General features: G+C 46.3%; 1 protein-coding gene across 1 annotated transcript in view; it reads right to left on the bottom strand.

The window, feature by feature from the left end:
- Positions 1-10,853, bottom strand: part of TMEM17 (transmembrane protein 17) — a 71,163-nt gene extending 60,310 nt beyond the window's left edge. The window contains exon 1 of the mRNA XM_063958577.1: positions 10,532-10,853. Within this exon, the coding sequence (XP_063814647.1) occupies positions 10,532-10,661 (130 nt within the window). The 5' untranslated portion in view covers positions 10,662-10,853. The remainder of the gene's footprint in view (positions 1-10,531) is intronic.
- Between the last annotated feature and the right edge of the window lie 15,112 nt (positions 10,854-25,965).

Raw genomic sequence — 25,965 nt, 5'->3', positions numbered from 1 at the left:
TAAGCCACATTAGCATTCTGAATTAATGAATTAAGCAATACTATAAATGCAAATAGTGTGAGCAAGCGAACGGCTGTCTAAGATATATATAACTGAACCCGATACGTAGTCTGCACTACAGACAAGTATATTGGGGCTAATTCAGTAAGGATAGCAAATTCTGCTAATTAGCAGAATTTGCTATCCTTTTGGTCGACATGAAATATTATATATATATATATATATATATATATATATATATATATATATATCGGTATACACAAAAAAGCAATCAGCAACAGTATATAAGATATAAGGGGTTATTCCGACCTGATCGTAGCTGTACTAAATTTAGCAACAGTGTGTGCTACTCATTTGTGGGGTTATTCAGTTAGGTGCGATCCTTTTTTGGCCAATAGCTAAATTTCTGACCAATGGTCAATATCGCGTTATCCAATTATAAGCTGTTTTTATCGGACGAAAAAGGACTCAAGACCATGAGATACATGGGACAATGATATTGATGTTGGAATTTCAAGAGTGCAAATGTTAGAAAAAGGCCTCGGCACAAGGGTGAGAAAATCCTCAGCAGTGAAGGGATGAGGAGGCCAGATTCAATCTTCAACTGATTTAAACAAATGTAATTAACTAGTTCTACTATAAACTACATAACATGTATGACATCAATTAGAAATATTGAAGCACTAACTATTTAATAAGGAATTAATCATAATATTTCCACGAATGACTGTTAATAAGGCTTGTTATTCTCCCTGACGGCAGAGCTTGCGTGTGCACAAAGCTTTATGGATACACAAGCTGCAATAGAGCCAAGACTGACTAACAATCCAATCCAGCTCTCATTAAACAGTTCACAGACCATAGTGATCTATTGGCCAAAAAGAACAAGTGGGATGGGCGCTGGGAATGAGTGTTCCACTAATAGCAGCTGCTACATGGAGAGTCACTCCTTATACTTAAACATATATAAACACAATTTAGCAGCGCTGGACAATATAAAAAATTATATATGCGGATTGATTGCATTAGCTGTAAATATTTTTTATTGATACATCATAGATATAAAAGATGTATAAAATGAATAAAAAAAAGTTTAAACTGTCATAAAAACAATTTGTGTAATCTGACACCTCTGCTCCTAGGGACAATGGGGGTGATGTATAAAAAAACATCCTAACGGACGTTATGTGTCCAGGGGCGTATCACCACATTATCGTGGTATTACGCCCGCAGCTGCCGCCACAATGTAAGATTAAGGCCCTCGCCGATGTGGGAGTGCGTTATCCTACCTGTCCCGCGGTAGCGCACCTCCCACATCGGCTCGGCCGGGTTCAGCGCGGCAGTCTGTGCACATGCGCACCTCTCTCCTGCTTCCTCTCTGCGCTGCAGGAGGCTCCCGGCGCATGCGCGATGATGTTTGTGGGCCAGCAGATTACTGGCCACGAACAGTAAAGTTTGTTGAAGAAAAAAAAAACCTCAGCGAGTGCACATTTTGCACTCATCGCCTGCCTGGGGGTGGGACGTTACGCCCAGCGGCTACAAGAGACAAAAAGTGACAGCAGAGGCAATCATACATTGCCTCTGCTGTTCGTCTCCCGTCCAGTACTGCGGGGAAGCGGTAAGTTGCAGGGGCGCGCGGAGGCCAGGGCTTACGGCGTTAACACGCCGGTCATACATATGGATGCAGCGCTAAATGCTGCCTTAAGGTGTGCTGTGGTCAGCGGGAACCACAGCGCACTTACACACATCTGGTCCCAAATTTATAGAGTCCGGTCCTGTGAAAGCTTTGTACTTAAGTTGTTAAGCTCTATTATCCTCAGGCAGGCTTTTGTTATGATGAGCAATTATATTTACCAGTCCACCATTAGTGCAGATGTCCACTTGTATTTTGGCGTGGTGATGGATGCGAATTTGCTGGAAACTGCTTCACAAGCCTCCTTCCATTTGTGGAGTAGTTGAGCTATTGAGAATAAAGTGCAGTGCTGGTTCGGACAATTCTTGTAAAAGTCCATGGAGTCTTTTTAAGGTGCTGGTGGGGTCCTCCTTACATGTTTCGCTGCTTGTCTCCAAAATGCAGCTTTGTCAAAGGTAGTTCTGATGTATCTGGCTTGAGTTTATATACCCTGTTGGGTGGTGCTATTGTTAGCACCTGTTGCTATGCAATCAATCCAATTAACATTAATTATATAAAAAAAAGATATGAACGATCTCGTTCATTATTGAACGAAATAACGTTCATATTGTGCAGTGTGGAGGGTCCAGCGATGAACGATGCGCGACCCCGCGCTCGTTCATCGCTGGTGCCCCGTCGCCTGTGCATGCAGGCCAATATGGACAATCTCGTCCATATTTGCCTGCACTTCAATGGAGCCGGGTGACTTCACTCCCCCCGTCACTGTCCCCCTGCCGCCGGGTCGCCCGTCGGCGGATCGTTAAATGTGTAGGGCCCTTTAGTAAAAGTGAGGGAGGCAGACCCATTAATATACTATACATACAGTATACTCACTGTTTTATTAAAAAATTCCAAATATACACAGAGTTATTACTGAATTTCTTCCCTTTTTGAGATGGGTGGATCAGCCCTTACTAGTTTGTTTAAAGCAGTTGCTTGGTAACCGCTGATCCACACATCTCCATTGGTTCACTTACTCATGTGATGATGTTAATCCAATCATGTGCTTATTCACATAATACAGTACAACAATTAACAGCAAAAATATGACCCCCCCCCCCAACCTGGTTTTTTAATAGTATAGCATAACAGAAAACATTTAAAAAAAAATGGCTGTGGCCTCAGTGCAAGCGGCATGGCCACGCAGGATAATACTACATTACACCCCTGTTTTGCACCCTACACCCCCAGACGTTGGTCGCCACAGGAAAGAAAAAATACACACTGACCCAGATAGGGAAAAACAGGAATTTAATACCTACCGGTAATTCCTTTTCTCCTAGTCCGTAGTGCAGTGTTTCCCAACCACGGTCCTCAAGGCACACTAACAGTCCTGGTTTTAGTGATATCCAGGCTTGAACACAGGTGACTTAATTAGTACCTCAGTTATTTTGATTTAACCATCTGTGCTGAAGTCTGGATATCACTAAAACCTGCACTGTTGGTGTGCCTTGAGGACCGCGGTTGGGAATGCCTGCCGTAGTGGATACTGGGGTCTTGTACTTTAGTACCATGGGGTATAGATCGGGTCCACTGGAGCCTGGCACTTTAAAACCTTTAGTGTGTGTATGTGTGTGCTGGCTCCTCCCCTCTATGCCCCTCCTACCAGACTCAGTCTAGGAAACCTGTGCCCGAGGAGACGGACATAATATGAGAGAATAAACAATACAACAGCGGTGAGGCAACAAGCCAACACACAACCAGAACAGAGGATAGCAACACCAACCTAACCAGGATAGCACAGCTATCTCAACAACGTAACGGGGCCGCAACGCCGGTCCAACCAAATACTTACACAGGTAAGCAGGAACGAAGAACTGAGGCAGGCACCCAGTATCCACTATGGACTAGAAGAAAACGTATTACCGGGAAGTATTAAATTCCTATTTTCTCTTACGTCCTAGTGGATACTGGGGTCTTGTACTTTAGTACCATGGGGAAGTCCCAAAGCTCCCAAACGGGTGAGTGAGTGCTGAGACCCCTGTAAAACCACCTGACCAAACTGAAGGTTATCCTTGGCCAAGGTATCGAACCTATAGAATTTAACAAACGTGTTCGAACCAGACCAAGTTGCAGCTCGGAACAATTGTAGGGCCGATACACCCTTGGCAGCCGCCCAGGAAGACCCCACCGAACTTGTCGATTGGGCCTGAATAGACATCGACAAGGGCAGAGCCGCCAAAGTATAGGCTTAAACACTAAATTGACTACCACTGGTGCGAACGAAAGGGCTGCTACTATTGGTAAGTGGATGGAATGTCACCAACACTCCAAAAACATGTGAAAACAGAGAAAGATCACCACACACAAGTAACGCACACAGATTATACTTATACAAACGAATGCCTGGGATCATTCTCAGGATTTCCGTTACATAAATGCTGTTCTTTGAGACGTCAAAAAAAGCAGATGAACGCATTTCGATACTCCAGGTATCTTTTTCAAGGATACTTTGAAAAAGATACCTGGAGTATCAAAATGAGTTGGTGAGAGGGGGCCCAGCAGACTTTGGACTTCTACCCAGGACAGGGGAGGACCATATCCGGAGACGCCTGCGGTTTTCCTTTGCATCCTGTGCTTTTGTCTACATTTATTTTGTAGACCTTCCCATCTTGTAGGAGTCTGATTGTTTGCTTGGGGACAACTGGATATTGCTTATGTCTTAATTGTCTACAATATTGTGGTAGACCACTTTTTTCGGTGGGAGGCCATTTTTATTCTGTGTCTTTGTGCAATAAAGCTTTATTTATGTGGTTTTACACTATGGAAAGAATTTTCTATATTTACATGTGAACTGGACCGCTTACTGGGAAAAGGAACGGGTGAAAGGTGTCTTCTCATTTCAAGCCCCTGAACGGCTATCCCCGCTCCTTCTGGCTCATTTTATCTGTCAGTACGAGTTCCTTTTGTGAATTCCGTAGAAAATGAAGAGAGAATCTGTCTTTCTGATGGCACTGGTGCGATCCACGTAGATCCTTAAGGCTCGGACTACGTCCAGTGACGCATCTCCCGCAGAAAGTCCCGATACCTGAGAAAACCGGGACTACAATTTCTTCATTAAGGTGGAATTTAGACACCACCTTAGGAAGATACCCAGACCTAGTTCTGAGAACTGCTTTATCTGGATAACAAAATCAGAAAAAGAGAACATGACAGTGCTCCTAAATCTGACACTCTTCTAGCTGATGCATAGTCAGTAGAAAGAGAACTTTAGCGGTCAACCATTTAAGATCCACTTTATTAAGTGGTTCAAACGGAGCAACTTGAAGGGCTTTGAGGACTAGACTTAAGTCCCAAGGCACTGTAGGATGAACAAAAGGAGTTTGAATGCGCAGCACTCCCTGGAAAAAGTATGCACATCCTGTAAATTGGCAATTTTCTTTTGGAACCATACAGTCAATGCTGATACTTGTACTCTCAAGGAAGTCACCTTCAAACCCTTATCCATTCCCCCCTGAAGAAAATCTAAGACCCTGGAAACTTGAAAAGATTTCGGGTCCATATTTCTTTCACTGCACCATGAATATAGGCCTACCATATTCGGTGATGCAAGCTGAGGAAGGTTTCCTCGCTCTGAGCATTGTTTGAACTACCTGTAGCAAGAATCCTCTTGACTTCGGGATAGAGGTTTCAAGAGTCACGCCGTCAACTATAGTTGATCCAGATGCCTGTGATAACAAAGATCTGGACGTTGAGTGAGCAGAAGTGGAGCATCCATCGACCTTCTCTGCAGATCTATGTACCAATGCCTTCTGGGCCAAGCCGGAGCTATTAGAATCACGGCACCCTTTGCTTCTTTTATTTTTCTTACAACCCTGGTAGCAGGATGATTGGAGGAAATAGATACACCAGATTGAAAATCCCATTTCACTGACAAGGCGTCCACAAAAGATCGCTCCGGGATCCTTTGTTCTTGCACCGTATGCGGGCACTTTGTTGTTCAGACGGGACGCCATGAGATCCATCTCTGGCAAACCCCACTTGACTACGAGAGTCTGAAAGACTACCGGGTGTAGAGCCCATTCGCTTCCTTGAATGGCGTGTCGACTGAGAAAGTCTGCTTCCCAGTTTAGGACTCCCAGAACGAATACTGCGGACAATGCTTGAAGATGGAGTTCTGCCCACTTTATAGTATGTGACTTACCTCCTTCATTGCTGTTTGGCTGTGCGTTCCTCCCTGATGGTTGAGGTACGCCCCTGTCGTTAAATTGTCCGAGAGGATCTGGACTGGTCTTCCTCGAAGAGTGTCCTTTGCCTGAATAATTGCCATGTATATGGCCCGAAGTTCTAACAGATTTATTGGCAGGCAACTTCTTCTGTGGTCTATTGTCCCCGGAACCATAATCTTCCAGACACTGCTCCCCAGCCCTGAAGACTGACATCTGTCAGGATCCCCCATCTGATATCCAAAAAGGTTCTCCATTTGTCTAGATGGGATGTCTGTAGCCACCAGGCTGATGACTTTCTTACCTTGAATGAACGTACCATAGTCGGTTTCTTTATTGTCTGATGTATTCCATTCCATCTGGCCAGAATCAGACGCTGCCGAGGTCTTGAGTGGAATTGTTCATACACCACCATGTCGATTGTTGACACCATCAAACCCATCAGACACATAGCTGCGTGGATTGATATGGTTTGACTGTGTAACAACTCCTGAGTACTTGACTGTACCTTGGATATCTTGCTCCGAGGTAATCAATTTTCTGCAGACTTGAATTCAGTACAGCCCCACATTTAGTCATCTGTTGTGACGGAACCAGAGATGACTTTGCCCAATTTATGAACCACCCGTGCCTCTGCAGACAAGTCACTGTCTGTTGGAGATAGCACAGAAGCTTTTCCTGTGATTGTGCCAGGATAAAAAAAGGTGGTCGAGGTGTGGCAATTTTCTTATCCTCTTAAGCTGCCATAATCATCATCATTTTGGTACATACTCTGGGGGCTGTGGATAACCCAAAGGATAAGGTCTAGAACTGAAAAGGTTGCTGGAGGATGGTGAACCTTGAGATAACACTGATGGAACAGTGCTATAGTAACCTGTAGGTAAGCATCCTGACTATCCAGGGATACCATGTAATCTCATGGCTCCATGCAAAAAATAGGATTTTAATACCTACCGGTAAATCCTTTTCTCTTAGTCCGTAGAGGATGCTGGGGACACATCAAGATCCATGGGGTATAGACGGGATCCGCAGGAGACATGGGCACTTTAAGAATGTAAAAGGGGTGTGAACTGGCTCCTCCCACTATGTCCCTCCTCCAGACTCCAGTTATAAGAACTGTGCCCAGGGAGACGGACATTGTAGAACTTTGCAAAGGTGTTTGAACCTGACCAAGTAGCCGCTCGGCAAAGTTGTAATGCCGAGACCCCCCGGGCAGCCGCCCAGGACGAGCCCACCTTTCTGGTAGAATGGGCCTTCACCGATTTCGGTAACGGCAATCCAGCCGTAGAATGAGCCTGCTGAATCATATGACAGATCCAGCGCGCAATAGTCTGCTTGGAAGCAGGAGCTCCAATTTTATTGTGAGCATACAGGATAAACAGAGCGTCTGTTTTCCTAAACTGAGCCGTTCTGGCGACATAAATTTTCAAAGCTCTTACTACAATCGAGAAGCTTCGATTCCAGCAAGGTGCCAGTAGCCACTGGCACCACAATAGGCTGGTTCAAGTGGAACGATGAAACCACTTTCAGCAGAAATTGCTGACGAGTCCTCAATTCTGCTCTATCTTCATGGAAGATCAAATAAGGGCTCTTGTGAGATAAGGCCGCCAATTCAGACACCCGCCTGGAAGATGCCAAGGCCGACAGCATGATCACTTTCCAAGTGAGGAATTTCAACTCCACCTTTTGTAAAGGTTCAAAATTGCAACACCACGTTAAGATCCCACGGTGCCATAGGGGGCACAAAGGGAGGTTGGATGTGCAACACGCCTTTCACAAAAGTCTGAACTTCTGGAAGGGAGGCCAATTGTTTTTGGAAGAAATCGAAAAGGCTAAAATTTGCACTTTAATGGAGCCCAACATTAGGCCCGCATCCACACCCGCTTGTAGAAAATGGAGAAAACGTCCTAACTGAAATTCTTCTGTAGGAGCCTTCTTGGATTCACACCAAGACACATATTTTCTCCAAATACGGTGGTAATGTTTCGCAGTCACTCCTTTTCTAGCCTGAAGAAGTGTGGGAATGACTTCACTGGGATATCCCTTTCGGGCTAGGATCCGGCGTTCAACCGCCAAGCCGTCAAACATAGCCGCGGTAAGTCTTGATATACGCATGGCCCCTGCTGTAACAGATCCTCTTGTAGAGGAAGAGGCCAGGGATCTCCTATGAGTAATTCCTGAAGATCTGGATACCAAGCCCTCCTTGGCCAGTCCAGAACAATGAGGATCGCCTGAACCTTTGTTCTTCTTATGATCCGTAGCACCTTTGGAATGAGTGGAAGCGGAGGGAACACATACACCGACTGAAACACCCATGGTGTCACTAGGGCGTCCACAGCTATTGCTCGAGGGTCTGTCGACCTGGAACAATATATCTGAAGTTTCTTGTTGAGGCGAGACGCCATCATGTCTATTTGAGGAATTCCCCAATGACTTGTCACTTCTGCAAAGACCTCTTGATGAAGACCCCACTCTCCTGGATGGAGATCGTGTCTGCTGAGGAAGTCTGCTTCCCAGTTGTCCACTCCTGGAATGAAGATCGCTGACAGAGCGCTTGTATGTCTTTCTGCCCAGCAGAGAACTTTTGTGGCCTCTGCCATTGCCGCTCTGCTCTTTGTTCCGCCCTGGCGGTTTATGTGCGCTACTGCTGTTATATTGTCCGACTGGATCAGGACTGGCAGATTGCGAAGATGATGTTCGGCTTGAAGAAGGCCGTTGTAAATGGCCCTTAACTCCAGAACGTTTATGTGTAGACAAATTTCCTGGCTTGACCATCTTCCCTGGAAGGTTTCCCCCTGTGTGACTGCTCCCCAGCCTCGGCGACTCGCATCCGTGGTCACTAGGATCCAGTCCTGGATCCCGAACCTGCGTCCCTCTAGGAGGTGAGAGCTGTGCAGCCACCACAGGAGTGAGATTCTGGTCTTGGAGGACAGGATTATTTTCCGGTGCATGTGCAGATGGGATCCGGACCACTTGTCCAACAGGTCCCACTGAAACACTCTGGCATGGAATCTGCCAAATTGATTAGCCTCGTAGGCCGCCACCATCTTCCCCAGCAATTGAGTGCATTGAAGGATTGACACTCTCGCTGGTTTCAGATATTGTTTGACCAGACTCTGAATTTCTAGAGCCTTTTCCACTGGAAGAAAGACTCTCTGTAATTCTGTGTCCAGAATCATTCCCAAAAACGACAGCCGTTTCGTAGGAATTAACTGTGACTTTGGCAAGTTTAGGAGCCAACCATGTTGTTGCAGAACCGTCAGGGAGAGCGTAATGTCCTGCACCAGTTTGTCCTTGTATCTCACCTTTATCAGGAGATCGTCCAAGTACGGGATAATTGTGACTCCTTGCTTGCGCAGGAGAACCATCATTTCCGCCATTACCTTGGTGAAAATCCTCGGAGCCGTGGACAGACCAAACGGCAATGTCTGAAATTGGTAATGACAATCCTGAATGGCAAACCTCAGGTAAGCCTAATGCGGAGGATATATGGGGACGTGTAAGTAAGCATCCTTTATGTTGACCGACACCATAAAATCCCCTTCCTCCAAACTGGAGATCACTGCTCGGAGAGATTCCATCCTGAATTTGAATTTTCTTAGGTAGAAATTGAGGGATTTTAGGTTCAGAAGTGGTCTGACCGAGCCGTCCAGCTTCGGGACCACGAACAAGCTCGAATAAAAGCCTTCTCCCTGTTGTGACAGGGGAACCCTGATAATGACTTGATTTTGACACAACTTCTGTATTGCATCGCATACTACCTCCCTGTCCGGAAGTGAAGCTGGTAAGGCCGATTTGAAAAAAACGACGAGGGGGAACGTCTTGAAACTCTAGTTTGTACCCCTGGGACACTATTTCTAATACCCATGGGTCCAGGTCCGAACGAACCCAGAACTGACTGAAGAGTTTGAGACGTGCCCCCACCGGTGCGGACTCCCGCAGAGGAGTCCCAGCGTCATGCGGTGGATTTGGCAGAAGCCGGGAAGGACTTCTGCTCCTGGGAACCCGCCACGGACGGAGATCTTTCACCTTTTTCTCTTCCTCTATTAGCAAGGAAGGAATATCCTCGGCCTTTTTTGTATTTATTTTGCCGAAAGGACTACATCTGGTAGTGGTGAGCTTTCTTTTGTCGGGCTTTAGACATCAAAATATGCAATGCAGCCATCGCAAAATAACCATATGAGATGGTATGGCTATCAATATGCTGTCTGTGCACATGAGCGGTGCTACAGGCACCATTTCCAGGTAGCCACAGCAACCTTTAAACAGTCAGCCATGGATAGGCATCGTAAAGCAGCAATCAATGACTGCAAACCCGGTATTCAATGGAAAAGGTATTTCCATCAAGTCGCAACATCAATGGATGATAAATATCAGTTTCCAATATCCATTCCAAGTACAAACCCAACATTTGTAACCTTTAATTAAGAATAATGCGCTACTCCATCATGGACATGATACAAATAACTCAGCCTCGATAACACGTTAGTGTTATGTTAGTATAATCAATTACTATAAAACAGGGGTAAGCAACGTGTGGCACGCCAACTGCTATGGATCTACACCTCTCAGCATGCCCTTACAGCTATGTGGCAGGGCATGTTAGGAACTGTAGTCCCACAGCAGCTGGAGTGTAACAAGTTGGCCTAGGCTGCCCCTTCTCTGAAACAATCCTTCCCAGACGCTCACATACCTTCCGCTTCGCTCTTTTTGGACGCTGTCCGCCTCACATCACTAAATATGTTGCGTGTTACAGAGTCTAGCTGCCGGCGAATAGTCCCGGGCGGCGCCATCTTACACCTCCAGTTCCTAGAATCTATCATACAAAGCGTCAACGTGCGTCTCCATGGCTACCGAAACTTCCGGGTGCAAGCGCTACTTTTCCTGGTAACTGGCCTGCGATTTGAGTCTATTTTACCCTCGTGGAATGGACCCGGATGTGACAACACGTGAGGGCGGAACTTCCCTTGCCTGCCACCGACCTAAATGTCCCTTAGCCCACTTGATTCTAGCATCTACTATTTTCTGAGGTCGTCTCTGACTGACCCTGTGTGAGTAGAGTGGCCCAGCCATGCCCCAGTGAGGCTGCCTGGCCTAAGGATTGCTCACTGTTGTTTATATATAGAGAGAGAGAGAGAGAGATATTCAGCTCCCACTTGCCAGTACTCTCACCCTTCTCTTCTGATATAATGTATGTTTACAAAACTACATTTTGGATATCGTTTTGTCAAAAGAGTAAACCCAACTGTATAATAATATTGTGTCTTGGGTCAACTCCTGTCCTTCAACTGCAGCTAGACCCTGATCTTAAGCCTGTGAAGAAACACTAACTGAAAATCATAGTACCCATGAAAGGATTATTGCACATTTCAAAATGTATTTTTACATGCGAACAGAGATAGTGGATGGTGCTACAGCTATTGTGTTTAGTCAGACCGAGATTAAGTCAGCCACAGAATCTCTATATCTGAGATCCGATGTCATGTGAACACGTGCCACGCTATGCCGTACAAAACAGAATAGAAACAAACTTCAAAAATACATTTCTCTAACGTCCTAGTGGATGCTGGGGACTCCGTCAGGACCATGGGGATAGCGGGCTCCGCAGGAGACAGGGCACATCTAAAAAGCTTTTTAGGTCACATGGTGTGTACTGGCTCCTCCCCCTATGACCCTCCTCCAAGCCTCAGTTAGGTTTTTGTGCCCGTCCGAGAAGGGTGCAAACTGGATGGCTCTCTTAAGGAGCTATTTAGTAAAGTTTTTTTTTAGGTTTCTAATCAGTGATTCCTGCTGGCGACAGGATCACTGCAACGAGGGACTTAGGGGAGAGACTGGCAACTCACCTGCGTGCAGGAGGATTGAAGTCTTAGGCTACTGGACACTGAGCTCCAGAGGGAGTCGGAACACAGGTCAGCCTGGGGTTCGTCCCGGAGCCGCGCCGCCGATCCCCCTTACAGACGCTGAAGAAAGACGGCGGAACGGAGGTCCGGAAACAGGCGGCAGAAGACTTCACAGTCTTCAGAGAGGTAGCGCACAGCACTGCAGCTGTGCGCCATTGTTGTCACACGGCTCACTGACACGGTCACGGAGGGTGCAGGGCGCTGCTGGGGGCGCCCTGGGCAGCAATATAAATACCTATTTGGCAAATAAATACATCACATATAGCCATTAAGGCTATATGTATGTATTTTAACCCAGGCCAGTTATTAAAAAACCGGGAGGAAAAGCCCGCCGAAAAGGGGGCGGAGCTTATTCTCCTCAGCACTCAGCGCCATTTTCCTGATCAGCTCCGCTGGTGAGGAAGGCTCCCACTCTCCCCTGCACTGCACTACAGAAACAGGGTTAAAAGAGAAGGGGGGCATAAATTGGCGATATAATGATATATTAAGAGCGCATATATAGAAACAACACCTTCTAGGGTTGTTATATACATTATAGCGCTTTTGGTGTGTGCTGGCAAACTCTCCCTCTGTCTCCCCAAAGGGCTAGTGGGTCCTGTCCTCTATCAGAGCATTCCCTGTGTGTGTGCTGTATGTCGGTACGTGTGTGTCGACATGTATGAGGAAAATGTTGGTGAGGAGGCGGAGCAAATTGCCTGTAATGTTGATGTCACTCTCTAGGGAGTCGACACCGGAATGGATGGTCTACTTATGGAATTACGTGATAATGTCAACACGCTGCAAGACGGTTGACGACATGAGATGGCCGGCGGACAAATTAGTACCGGTCCAGGCGTCTCAGACACCGTCAGGGGCTTGTAAAAACGCCCATTTACCTCAGTCGGTCGACAGACACAGACATGGACACTGACCCCAGTGTCGACGGTGAAGAAACATACGTAATTTTCCTTTAGGGCCACGAGTTACATGTTAAGGGCAATGAAGGAGCTGTTACATATTTCTGATACTACAAGTACCACAAATAAGGGTATTTTGTAGGGTGTGAATAAACTACTTGTAGTTTTGCCTGAATCAGATAAATTAAATGAAGTGTGTGATGATACGTGGGGTTCCTCCGATAGAAAGTTATGGGCGGTATACCCTTTCCCGCCAGAAGTAAGGGCGAGTTGGGAAACACACCTTAGGGTGGATAAGGCGCTCACACGCTTATAAAAACATGGCGTTACCGTCTCTAGATACGGCCGCCCTCAAGAAGCCAGCTGATAGGAAGCTGAAAAATATCATGACAGTATATACACACATACTGGTGTTATACTACGACCAGCAATCGCCTCAGCCTGGATGTGCAGCGCTGAGGGGGCTTGGTCGGATTTCCTGACTGAAAATTTTGATACCCTTGACAGGGACAAGATTTTATTGACTATAGAGCATTTTAAGGATGCATTTCTATATATGCGTGATGCGCAGAGGGATATTTGCATTCTGGCATCAAGAGTAAATGTGATTTACATATCTGCCAGACGAAGACACGACAGTGGTCAGGTGAGGCAGATTCCAGACGGCATGTGGAAGTATTGCCGTATAAAGGGGCGGTCCATCGGACCTGGTGGCCATGGCAACAGCTGAAAAATCCACTTTTTGTTACCCCGAATCACATATCGGCAAAAAAGGACACAGTCTTTTCAGTCTCAGTCCTTTCGTCCCCATAGGGGCAGGCGGGCAAAGGCCAGTCATATCTGCCATGGGGTAGAGGAAAGGGAAGAAGACTGCAGCAAGCAGCCCATTCCCAGGAACAGAAGCCCCTCACAGCTTCTGCCAAGTCCGCAGCATAACGCTGGGGCCGTACAAGCGGACTCAGGTGCGGTAGGGGGTCATCTCAAGAGTTTCAGTACGCAGGGGGCTCACTCGCAAGGGAACTCCGGGATCCTACATGTAGTATCCCAGGTGTACATTGGAAATTCGAGACATCTCCCCCTCACACAATTCACAGGCTGTATTCCCAGCAGGTGATAATCAAAGTACCCCTCTTACAACATGGAAGGGGGTAGTATCCCACACTATATTGTGGTACTGAAGCCAACCGGCTCGGTGAGATCTGAAATATTTGAACACTTACATACAAGCGTTCAAATCAAGATGGAGTCACTCAGAGCAGTGATAGCGAACCAGGAAGAAGGGGACGATATGGTGTCACTGGATATCAGGGACGCTTACCTACAGGTCCAAATTTGCCCTTCTCACCAAGGGTACTTCAGGTTCCTGGTACAGAACTGTCACTATCAGTTCAGACGCTGCCGTTTGGGTTGTCCACGGCGCCCCGGGTCTTTACCAAGGTAATGGCCGGAATGATGATTTTTCTTAAAAGGAAACATGGACGCTTTCCTGATAAGGGCAAGGTCCAGAGAACAGTTGGAGGTCGGAGTAGCACTATCTTAAGTAGTTCTACGTCAGCACGAGTGGATTCTAAATATTCCAAAATCGCAGCTTTTTCCGATGACACGTCTACTGTTCATAGGGATGATTCTGGACACAGTCCAGAAAAACGTGTTTCTCCCAGTGGAGAAAGCCAGGGAGTTCTCCGAGCTAATCGGGATCCTCCTAAAACCAGGAAAAGTGTCAGTGCATCATTGCACAAGAGTCCTGGTAAAAATGGTGGCTTATTACGAAGCAATTCCATTCGGCAGATTTCCCGCAAGAACTCTTCGGTGGGATCTGCTGGACAAATGGTCCGGATCGCATCCTCAGATGCATCAGCGGATAACCCTATATCCAAGGACAAGGGTGTCTCTCCTGTGGTGATTACAGAGTGCTCATCTTCTAGAGGGCCGCAGATTTGGCATTCAGGATTGGATGCCGGTGACCACGGAGGCCAGCCTGAGAGGCTGGAGAACAGTCACACAGGGAAAAAATTTCCAGGGAAGTGTGATTAAGTCTGGAGAATTCTCTCTGCATAAATAAGCTTAGAGCAAATTTATAAGGCTCTAAACTTAGCAAGACCTCTGCTTCAAGGTCAGCCGGTATTGATCCAGTGGGATAACATCACGGCAGTCGCCCACGTAAACAGAAAGGGCGGCACAAGAAGCAGGAGGGCAGTGACAAAACTGCAAGGATTTTTCGCTAGGCGGAAAATCATGTGATAGCACTGTCAGCAGTGTTCTTTCCGGGAGTGGACGACTGGGAAGCAGACTTCCTCAGCAGGCATGACCTCCACCCGGGAGAGTGGAAACTTCATAGGGAAGTTTTTCAGCATGATTGTGGACCGTTGGCAAAGACCAAAGGTGGACATGATAGCGTCCCGCCCGAAAAACGGGACAGGTATTCCGCCAGGTCATGAGACCTTCAGGCGATAGCTGTGGATGTTCTGGTAACACCGTGGGTGTACCAGTCAGTGTATGGGTTCCCTCCTCTGTTTCTCATAACCAAGGTATTGAGAATTATAAGACATAGAGGAGTATGAACTATACTAGTGGCTCCGGATGGGCCAAGAGGGACTTGGTACCCGGAGCTTCAAGAGATGCTCACAGAGGACTAAGGGCCTGGGGAGCTAAGAAGGGACTTGCTTCAGCAAGTACCATGTCTTTTCCAAGAATTACCGCGGCTGCGTTTGACGGCATGGCGGTTGAATACCGGATTCTGAAGGGAAAAAGGCATTCCATAAGAGGTCATACCTACCTTGGTCAAAGCCAGGAAGGAGGTGACCGCACAACGTCATCACCACATGTGGTGAAAATATGTTGCGTGGGTAAGGCCAGGAAGGCTCCACGAAGGAAATTCAACTAGGTCGATTCTGCACTTCCTGAAAACAGGAGTGTTTTGAGTCTCAAATTGGGGTTCATTAAGATTTAAATTTCGGCCCTGTAGATTTTCTTCCAGAAAAAATTGACTTCAGTTCCTGAAGTCCAGATTGTAAAGGGTGTATTCCATATACAGTTCTTTTGTGCCTCTAGGGGCACCGTGAGATCTCAACATAGTGTTGGGATTCCTTAAAATCATATTGGTTTGAACCGCTCAAATCTGTGGATTTGAAATATCTCACATGGAAAGTGACCATGCTGTTGACCAATATCTCACATGGAAAGTGACCATGTTGTTAGTCCTGGCCTCGGCCAGGCGATTGTCAAAAAGAATGGGCGGTTTTGTTTTACAAAAGCCCATATTAGAATTTTCCATTTGAACAGGGCAGAACTGGGACTCGTCTCCAGTTTCTTCCTAAAGGGGTGTCAGCGTTGTCACCTGAAACAACCTATTGTGGTGCCTGCGGCTACTGGGGACTTGGAGGACTCCAAGTTACTAGACGTTGTCAGGGCCCTAAAAATATATATATATATATATATATATATATATATATATATATATATAAGGACGGCTGGAGTCAGAAAGTCTGACTTGCTGTTTATATTGTATGCACCCAACAAGCTGGGTGCTCCTGCTTCTAAGCAGTCTATTGCACGCTAGATTTGTAGTACAATTCAGCTTGCACATTCTGTGGCAGGCCTGCCACAGCCGAAATATGTAGATGCCCATTCCACAAGGAAGGTGGCCTCATCCTGGGCGGCTGCCCGAGGAGTCTCGGCATTATAACTTTGCCGAGCAGCTACGTGGTCAGGGGAGAACACGTTTGTAAAATTTTACAAATTTGATACTCTGGCTAAAGAGGACCTGGAGTTCTCTCATTCGGTGCTGCAGAGTCATCCGCACTCTCCCGCCCGTTTGGGAGCTTTGGTATAATCCCCATGGTCCTGACGGAGTCCCCAGCATCCACTAGGACGTTAGAGAAAATAAGAATTTACTTACCGATAATTCTATTTCTCGTAGTCCGTAGTGGATGCTGGGCGCCCATCCCAAGTGCGGATTGTCTGCAATGCTTGTACATAGTTATTGTTACAAAAATCGGGTTATTACTATTGTTGTGAGCCATTTTTTCAGAGGCTACTTCGTTTTGTTATCATACTGTTAACTGGGTTCAGATCACAAGTTGTACGGTGTGATTGGTGTGGCTGGTATGAGTCTTACCCGGGATTCAAGATCCTTCCTTATTGTGTACGCTCGTCCGGGCACAGTACCTAACTGAGGCTTGGAGGAGGGTCATAGGGGGAGGAGCCAGTACACACCATGTGACCTAAAAAGCTTTTTAGATGTGCCCTGTCTCCTGCGGAGCCCGCTATCCCCATGGTCCTGACGGAGTCCCCAGCATCCACTACGGACTACGAGAAATAGAATTATCGGTAAGTAAATTCTTATTATTTTAATTATGTATGTTTTTGTGTTCCAAAATCAGTACTGGCTCCAGGCATAATTCCCTGGAATGTACAGTATGCTAAGAACGCCACCTCGGTTAGATCGCCATTTGGGTACATTTCATATACCCACCAACAGCTAGCTGGACTGCATATTTCCACCACCTTCGATAGAGGCTCACTTTTTTTTAGACATTTTCTTCTGCTTCCTTACATCTAACAGGTGAATTCCCAAACACCAGATACAAATCAGATCGCCTATTGGCAATCTCTGAGCAATATTTCAGAGAATCACCAAAATCCAATGGGGTCTATTCAAGAAGCAATGAAAAGAGTGGAGAAGTGAGCCGGTGGAGAAGTTGCCCATGAAAACCAATCAGCTGCTACATAGAATTTTATAGCATGCGCTTGATAAATGTTACTTCAATGCTGGTTGGTTACCATGGGCAACTTTTCCACTGGCTCACTTCTCCACTCTTTGCACTGCTTCACAAATAGACTCCAATATGTTAAAACTCCCTGACTTGCTGATACTGATCATTTTTGGGTCGGATTCTGCGAATAGAGATTGTCCAACATATTGGATTTTGCTGAATTTTAAAAACAATGGTTGGCACAGTGCAAAATTGTGCCAATTAGTTGCTGAAGTATGGGTCCCATTAAGGGAGAAAAGGTCTTTCTTCATTGACAACAAGTGCTTTCAACAGAAACAGGGCTTTTCCTTTTATCAAAGCCTACTACCAAGTGACAACTACTGCTGGATGGGTATATTTTCTATGCAAGCCAGGGCACGTGCATATTTATTATTATTACCAGTTATTTATATAGCACACACATATTCCACAGCGCTTTACAGAGAATATTTGGCCATTCACATCAGTCCCAGTGGAGCTTACAATCTATATTCCCTACCACATGTACACAGACACATTCACGCTAGGGTTCATTTTATTGGGAGCCAATCAACCTACCAGTATATTTTTGGATTGTGGGAGGAAACCAGAGTACCCAGAGGAAACACATGCAAGTATGGGGAGAATATACAAACTCCACACAGCCATGGTGGGAATTGAACCCATGACTTCAGTGCTGTGAGGTAGTAATGCTAACCATTACACTATCCGTACTGCCCCAACATATGCTTCCACACTAGCTTGGCAAAGTTGTAAGTTAAGCCTTACTGCTGCAATCCAATATTGCTGGGAAGGGGAGTTTCTCTTAACTTCCCCCAGAAAAACTTTATTAATAAATTGCATTCAATAAAATAAAAAATACATTTTCTAAGCACCAATAGAAAGTGTTTGCTATTGCTGTGTCATGGTAACTAAACTCATAGGAAATACATTTTTATTTTCAAAGAGCGATACCCTGTTTCAGAACAGTAATTCTATCCTTGCAGGACATGGCGTTATATATATTGGAAAGTATCTACAGTACTAGGGCTGTTTGAGAGGGGCAACTTCCAAGAGCACAAAGCTGAAGTGGAGCACAAGAAAATTAATAATATGGGAAACTTTGGTTACAGTTGAGGACCAGGGTGTGGCAGTTTTCCTCATTGCCACAGGTGCTAAAATTTGTACAAGGGTGATTCAATAAGTAAGGTAACAAGACTTCTCGAGTGTGCAGTGTTCTCTAATTCATTCTAATATCCCTCCAGGCCAGAGCAGGCAGACCACTGCTTCCACGCACCGCCATTAGGCTGCGCCTCATATCAGTCATACTATCCCAACATCAGTTGTAAGATGGCAGGGCTCGTGGAAACATGGTGAAACATTGAGCTGTGATCAGATTTCTGCTGAAATTCATCGCCAACTTGTTGAGGTGTACGGTGATAATGTCCTGTCACGAAAAGAGGTTTGGGTTTGGTGCACTGCATGTGGTGGACGTGCTTGGCTGGCAGGATCTCTAGGCAGTGCACTAAGGTGCAGTCCAGTGGCAGTGAGAGGAAGCAGTGGTCTACCTGCTTTGGCCTGGCAGGAAATAAGAATGAAATAGAGAACATTACACACAGGTATTATTACCTTACTTATTGAACCACCCTCATAGTTACAGCTCTGGATATGGGTTGATCATGTTGCGTTCATAGGAATACAAGGTACTTCACCAGATTTCTATAATATCTGTGGTAGACCACATCGAGGGAGAAGTCTAGAAATCCTATGTGGCCTTACAGTATTTTTCCAAAGCAATCTTCATTTCTGCTGCGGGGTACACTGGGCTCCACAGTGAATGACATTGGGGTGTAGAGTAGGATCTTGATCTGAGGTACCAACAGGCTCAAAGCTTTGACTGTTCCCAGAATGCATAGTGCCGCCTCCTCTATAAGCCTGCCTCCGTGCACAGGAGCTCATGTTTGTAGTTGGTGCCATGCAGTAAGCAGGCATACAACAGGGGGGCTGCTACAGCAGCCCCGAGAAGATGCTTTTAATGAAAAATGATGACTTCAAGGGCTGCAGCAGAGACACTGACTGTGTTAGATGTCAGTCAGACATCTCCTGCTGCAGCTCCATCACCTCCCCCAGCGGCGCTGTATACTCCCGCGCCCTGGTTGCCGGGTACTTGCAGCAGAGGTTCCGGTTTCTTCCAGTCACACACACACTACCACTGTTCTCCTGGATCGCGTGGCTGCACTCAGGGAGGAGGTGAGTACCTCCATTTCATGTATCTCACTCAGATTGCTATCCCTATATTCTGTAACCTGAGGGGGCTAAGGTTTATCATTTAATATAGATGTTTCACAAGATATACTCAGTGTGTATTTTTCTCTGTGATATTTAGTCACCATATACCTCTTGAATTACCTGTTTGTGCTGTTACACTGCACATGGGGTTCTTGTCAGGTATTGTGCTGCTGATATTGTACTGGGTTGCCCTGCATTGAGCTTTCGGATATGTCAGCTACAAGATCCCACATTGTGTGGTGGTGACGCTGCAGACGCATTTGATGAAATTATAGCAGCTGAGGGTTCAGGTTTTGGGGGCTCCTTACCCCCCAGTGGGATCGTAGCAACGGGGGTTCAAAATGACCCACCTTGGGCTAATTTCTCCACGCTTTTGAATATGCTGGTAACTAGATTAACACCCCCTATGGGACCTCCTGTGCCGTTACAACCGCTCATGGTCCCCGCGGTTAACCCGCCTTGGGCAGATCAACTGTCTGCTCAGTTACAGCAATTGAACCAATCACTGACTACTCAGAAGTCTAACCCTCGCCCGCCTAAGACCAAGGGGTCCTCTAAGCGGGCTATTACTTCCTCACAATCCACCAACGTCCCAGACACCTCGTCTGATGAGGATGGCGTTTATACTGACCCCACAGATTCTGATACTGACGCTTCTGATGGGGAATCTGTTTCACAGGTGGATGTTCCTGACTTGTTGGAGGCTATTAGGCTCATTCTTCAGATTACTGATGACCCGGAGCCTGATGCTGCCCCTAAGAAACCGGACAGATTTAAACGTCAGAAAATGGTTTAACAAGTTTTACCTCATTCTGATCATTTAGTTGACATACGTCAGGAGTCCCGGGAAAATCCAGGAAAGAAATTCACGCCTCACAAGAAGATGCTGGCTCGGTATCCCCTCGCTGCGGAGCTAAGTAAAAATTGGGAAACACCCCCGCCAGTGGATTCGCAGGTGGTGCGGCTAGTGGTATCCTAAGCTCTGCCAGTAACTACCGTCATGTCTTTAAAAGAAACGACGGAAACACCACAACCTAATAGCATGTTACTCAGTTTGGATACTAACAAAGCTTTTGATTCTGTGGCTTGGCCACATCTGTTTGCGATACTGGAAAGACGAGGATTTGTTAATTAATGAAGTGAGGGGAGAACGCATATGCATGTGTAGGGGAACGCGCCATGGATGCCCATTATCTCCCCTTTTGTTCAATATCTGTATAGACCCATAGTTTCGGATCCTACAGTCTTGGACTGAATTTAAGGGAATAAAGGTGGGGGAGGTTGAAATGAAACTATCGGCCTTTGCGGACGATGTATTATTATATATAGATGATCCAAAATCTTCCTTGCAAAAAATTTTAGAGGAGCTGGAGGAATTTGGTGAAATCTCTGGATTTACGGTCAATTTGGCTAAATCGGTGGGCCTTTATTTGCATTCCTTGCATTACTACCCCGCATTGGGGCCGTACGATTGCGGTGAGGTGGGCTAGATCATACATAGACTACTTAGGTATTCGTCTTCCTAAGCGCCCAGCAGAACTCTACAGATTGAACTTCTCTACGGCATTAACAGATACGGCGAGAGAGCTGGAGGGCTGGGCCCACCTCATGTTCTCATATGTGGGGAGAGCAAACCTTATTAAGATGGTGACGTTCCCAAGATGGTTGTATAGCTTGCAGGCTTTGCCTCTCCTTTTGTCCCAAAAGGATATTGGTTCATTAAACGCCCTCTTTAGAAAATGTATTTGGAATAATTAAAGACCGCGAATAGGGCTGATAAAACTACAGCAACCGGTCACCAACGGGGGTATTAATTTTCCTAATATTTTACATTATTATCCTGCGGCAGTATTGCGATACTTGCGTGACTGGTTATTTGGGAAGGACCTTTATGCTAACACTGCTCTGGAAGAACAGTTTTTAACGAACTGCAACTTGACGGGTTTGTTACACTTACATGTCAACGAAGTAGAAGATACTATACGTAATAACCCCTTATTATGGACTACAAAACGTCTTTGGCACATACTCCAAAACTTAAATTCTTATAGCACCCTTTTCTCACAATTTTTACACAACCCTGATTTTCAGGACGGGTTGGTGGCAGCACCTTATGATAGATTACAACTAGACGGACTGTATAATGTGGGGATGCTTTTGGATAGGGTTGCTAGAGCACCGCTATCGTTTACACTAGCATCAGAAAGATTCCCAAGTTTCCAGAGATACCCATTCGCTTATATACAGGCTAAACAGTATGCTATGTCAGTGGTTGGGAAATTATCTGACGATGACTGGAATAATACTCTGGATGTGCTGCTAGTATCAGATTTAACGGTAAAGGGAGCGATCCTGCATCATTATGCTTTTCTGAGGCAGGGTATTGACCATAACCATATTCAGTCTGGTATGTCCTCTTGGGTGCGCACCATCCCCTCCCTGACTTGCAAGGGTTTGCTGAAGGCACTCTGCTGGTCGAGAAAGACAATTCCGGCAATTCAATATCAAGAAATGTTTTTGAACATTTTTCATAAGGCTTACTTTTCGCCCCACAGACAACATTTGGCAGCATTGATACCATCCGCATCTTGTCCTAGATGTCATGCTGATATAGCAGATATGTATCATTATTTTTGGAAATGCCCCATGCTGAGAATATTCTGGCTCAAAGTCAGACGATTTGCTCTTGATAATTTGGTAAACTATATACCTTTTATGGATAAATGTGCAATATTTGGTATGTTACCGGATGAGCAACGTATAGAGAGAGGGTGTAAACGCCTGTTACTAATTATAAGTGCGACTGCCCGCAAGGCAATTTTGCAGACATGGATTGAGGCAACTCCCCCCACCCTGAAATTATTTAAAGAATAACTACACCATGTCTTTAACATGGAGCGGATTGACACTATGTTGGAGAAAGAGATTCGTACGGCAGGGTTCTTCAGAACCTGGGAAAGCTATATTGATGTTTTGGCAATTGATTTACGTACCAGAATCCGTGACTCCCTGCAACTCATGCAATGGTATGCTATTCGTGAACTATCTGGAGACCCACCGGTAAATGTGTTGCCCTGATTACCTCACTTGAGCCCATTGAATTATTGAGGTGAAGGGGAGGTTGGGGGCGCGGAGGGCAGAATGGGAATAATCTTTGAGTACATAGTCTATTGGGAAAGGACATTGAACTGTATTTTTGTATAACAGATATGCCTGTTGCATGTCTGAATATTGTGCTGATTCAGAGTATTGAGATGTACGATTTGATAAATATTTGGCTAATGTTAAGTGAGATGCTTTGCATAGAACTTTTTAGAGATAAACCCAATGTTATCAAGGAAACTGTATGTATTATGGAATTCTGAGTGTTTCAATAAAAATTATAAAAAAAAATAAAAAAAGAACCGACGGATAAGCGTGTGGAGGGTTGTTTAAAGGCGATTTACACCTTAGCAGGTGCTGCGCACCGGCCCACCATTGCAAACGCATGTGCTGCAGATGCTGTTGAAGCATGTGCTCAGGAATTGGAAGCTGAGATGTCTTCCAACGCTTCTGATCATGCTAGACAATGCTTATCGTATATTGTCACAGCTTCTCATTACATTAAAGAGGCGGCTTCTGATGCCGGTATCCTGGCGGCCAAGGCTTCTACTACGTCCATACTGGCTCGCCGGATTCTATGGTTGCGGTCCTGGTCCATGGATCTGGACTCTAAGAAAACCCTCGAGGTACTCCCTTTTAAGGGAGACATCCTTTTCGGAGAAGACCTCAACAAGATTGTGGCTGACTTAGCTTCTGCTAAAACAGCTTGTCTACCTAGTACTGCTCCTTCATTACCGAAGGCTAAAAGTACTTCCTTTCGCTCCTTTCGTCCTTCAAGAAAAGGAAAGGATCTGGCATACCCGAAACATGCTCGCACTTCCAAACCCAATAAGCCCAAACCCAAACGGGCCTGGGCTGCCCGTCAGCCTGCTTCCAAGACTGATAAGCCTGCCGCATGACGGGGCGGGCCTCTCTCTGGGGGATCCCAGGGTGGGGGGCCAACTTCTAGGGTATACACAGGAATGGTTGAAGACCACTTCCGATGCCTGGGTACGGGAAGTCGTCATTCGAGGTTACGCCGTATCCTTCAAAAATCATCCCCCTCATCGATTTTGACTGACAGACGTCCCTTCGGATCAGGTGAAGGCAAAACCTCTTCATTCGGTGGTACAGTCCCTCCTGGATACAGGAGTGGTAGTACAGGTGCCTCTGGCTCAGAGAGGCAGGGGGTACTATTCACTGCTGTTCCTAGTCCCGAAACCGAATGGGTCATCCCGTCCCATTCTCAATCTCAAGTTCTTGAACAAATTTGTGAGGGTCTCCAAGTTTCGTATGGAAACTCTTCGCTCTATTGTTCTAGCATTGGAACCTGGGGATTATATGGTCTCCCTGGACATACAGGATGCTTACCTGTATATTCCCATTGCAATGTCTCATCAGCAATACCTGAGGTTTGCGGTTGGCAACCTCCATTACCAATTTCGGGCGTTACCTTTTGGTTCGACCACGGCTTCGCGAGTCTTCACCAAGGTCATGGTGGTAATGACGGCTGTGCTCCGCCGTCAAGTGGTCAGGATCCTACCGTACCTGGACGACTTTTTAATCCTGGCAAATTCCCCAGAAATTCTCCTATGCCATCTGGATCTGACTATCCAGTTTCTGCAAGCCCATGGGTGGCTCATCAACTGGAAGAAATCTTCCCTGGTCCCTGTTCAGAGCATGGTGCATTCGGGGGCGTTGTTGGACACTCACAACCAGCGGTTGTTTTTGTCTCTGGAGAAAGTCCTGAAGCTTCAGGACAGGATTCAATGCTTCCTATCTCGTCCGCAAGTGTTGATACATTCGGAAATGCAAGTGCTAGGTCTCATGGTGTCGGTTTTCGACATGGTGGAGTACGCTCAATTCCATTCCCGCACTTTGCAGAAGCTGACTCTTGCCAAGTGGGATGGCCTGCCTCACCGGAATAGGTCTCAAATGATCTCCTTGTCTCCGTAGGTCCATCTGTCACTGAGCTGGTGGCTTCAGGACCAACAATTGAGCAGGGGTTGTCCTTTCTGGATCTCCAACTGGGTCCTTCTGATGACGGATGCCAGTCTGAGAGGTTGGGGTGTGGTATTGGTGCAACATTCCCTTCAGGGTCGGCGGACCAAGGAGGAGTCTCTCCTCCCGATAAACATTCTGGAATTGCGGGCAGTGTTAAACTCATTGAACTTGGCCCAGCATTTAATACAGAACAGACCTGTTCAAGTACAGTCGGACGACGCCATCACGGTGGCGTACATCAATCATCAAGGCGGCACTTGAAGCCGCATGGCAATGAGGGAAGTATCAAGGATTCTTCAGTGCGCGGAACGCCGTCTGCCAGGCATATCGGCAGTATTCATTCCAGGGGTCCTAAACTGGGAAGCGGACTTTCTCAGTCATCAGGACGTACACGCCGGAGAGTGGAGCCTCCATCCAGAAGTGTTTCAACTCCTCATGGACAAGTGGGGCCTTCCAGATGTGGACCTGATGGCATTTCGACACAATCACAAGGTTCCGGTCTATGGAGCAAGGACAAGGGATTCTCAAGCAGCGTTCGTGGACGCACTGGCAATTCCATGGAACTTTCAGCTGCCATAGGTGTTCCCTCCGGTGTCACTCCTGCCCAGACTAATAAGGAAGTTCAAGCAAGAAGGAGGAATCCTGCTTCTGATCGCTCCCGCGTGACCCAGACGGCATTGGTTCTCAGACCTTCAGGGTCTCTCGATAGAGCGTCCCCTTCTACTTCCACAGCGCCCAGATCTGCTTGTTCAGGGCCCCTGTGTATATCAGGATTTAGGGGATAATTCCAAGCTGATCGCAGCAGGAAATTTTTTAGCAGTTGAGCAAAACCATGTGCACTGCAGGGGAGGCAGATATAACATGTGCAGAGAGAGTTAGATTTGGGTGGGTTATGTTGTTTCTGTGCAGGGTAAATACTGACTGCTTTATTTTTACACTGCAATTTAGATTGCAGATTGTACTCACCACACCCAAATCTAACTCTCTCTGCACATGTTATATCTGCCCCCCCTGCAGTGCACATGGTTTTGCCCAACTGCTAAAAAATTTCCTGCTGCGATCAACTTGGAATTACCCCCTTAGCCCGGTTGGCTTTGACGGCGTGGGTCTTGAAGCTTCCATCTTGAGGGCCAAAGGTTTTTCTGAGGCGATCATTCAAACTATGTTGAAGGCTCGGAAACCAGCTTCTGCTAAGATTTACCATAGGGTCTGGAATTCTTACTT

This window comes from Pseudophryne corroboree, chromosome 3 (genome assembly GCF_028390025.1).
Source record: "Pseudophryne corroboree isolate aPseCor3 chromosome 3, aPseCor3.hap2, whole genome shotgun sequence".
Classification (NCBI taxonomy): Eukaryota; Metazoa; Chordata; class Amphibia; order Anura; family Myobatrachidae; genus Pseudophryne; species Pseudophryne corroboree.
Note: the sequence above shows the minus strand (reverse complement) of the source record. Positions and strands in the feature narration are given on the sequence as shown.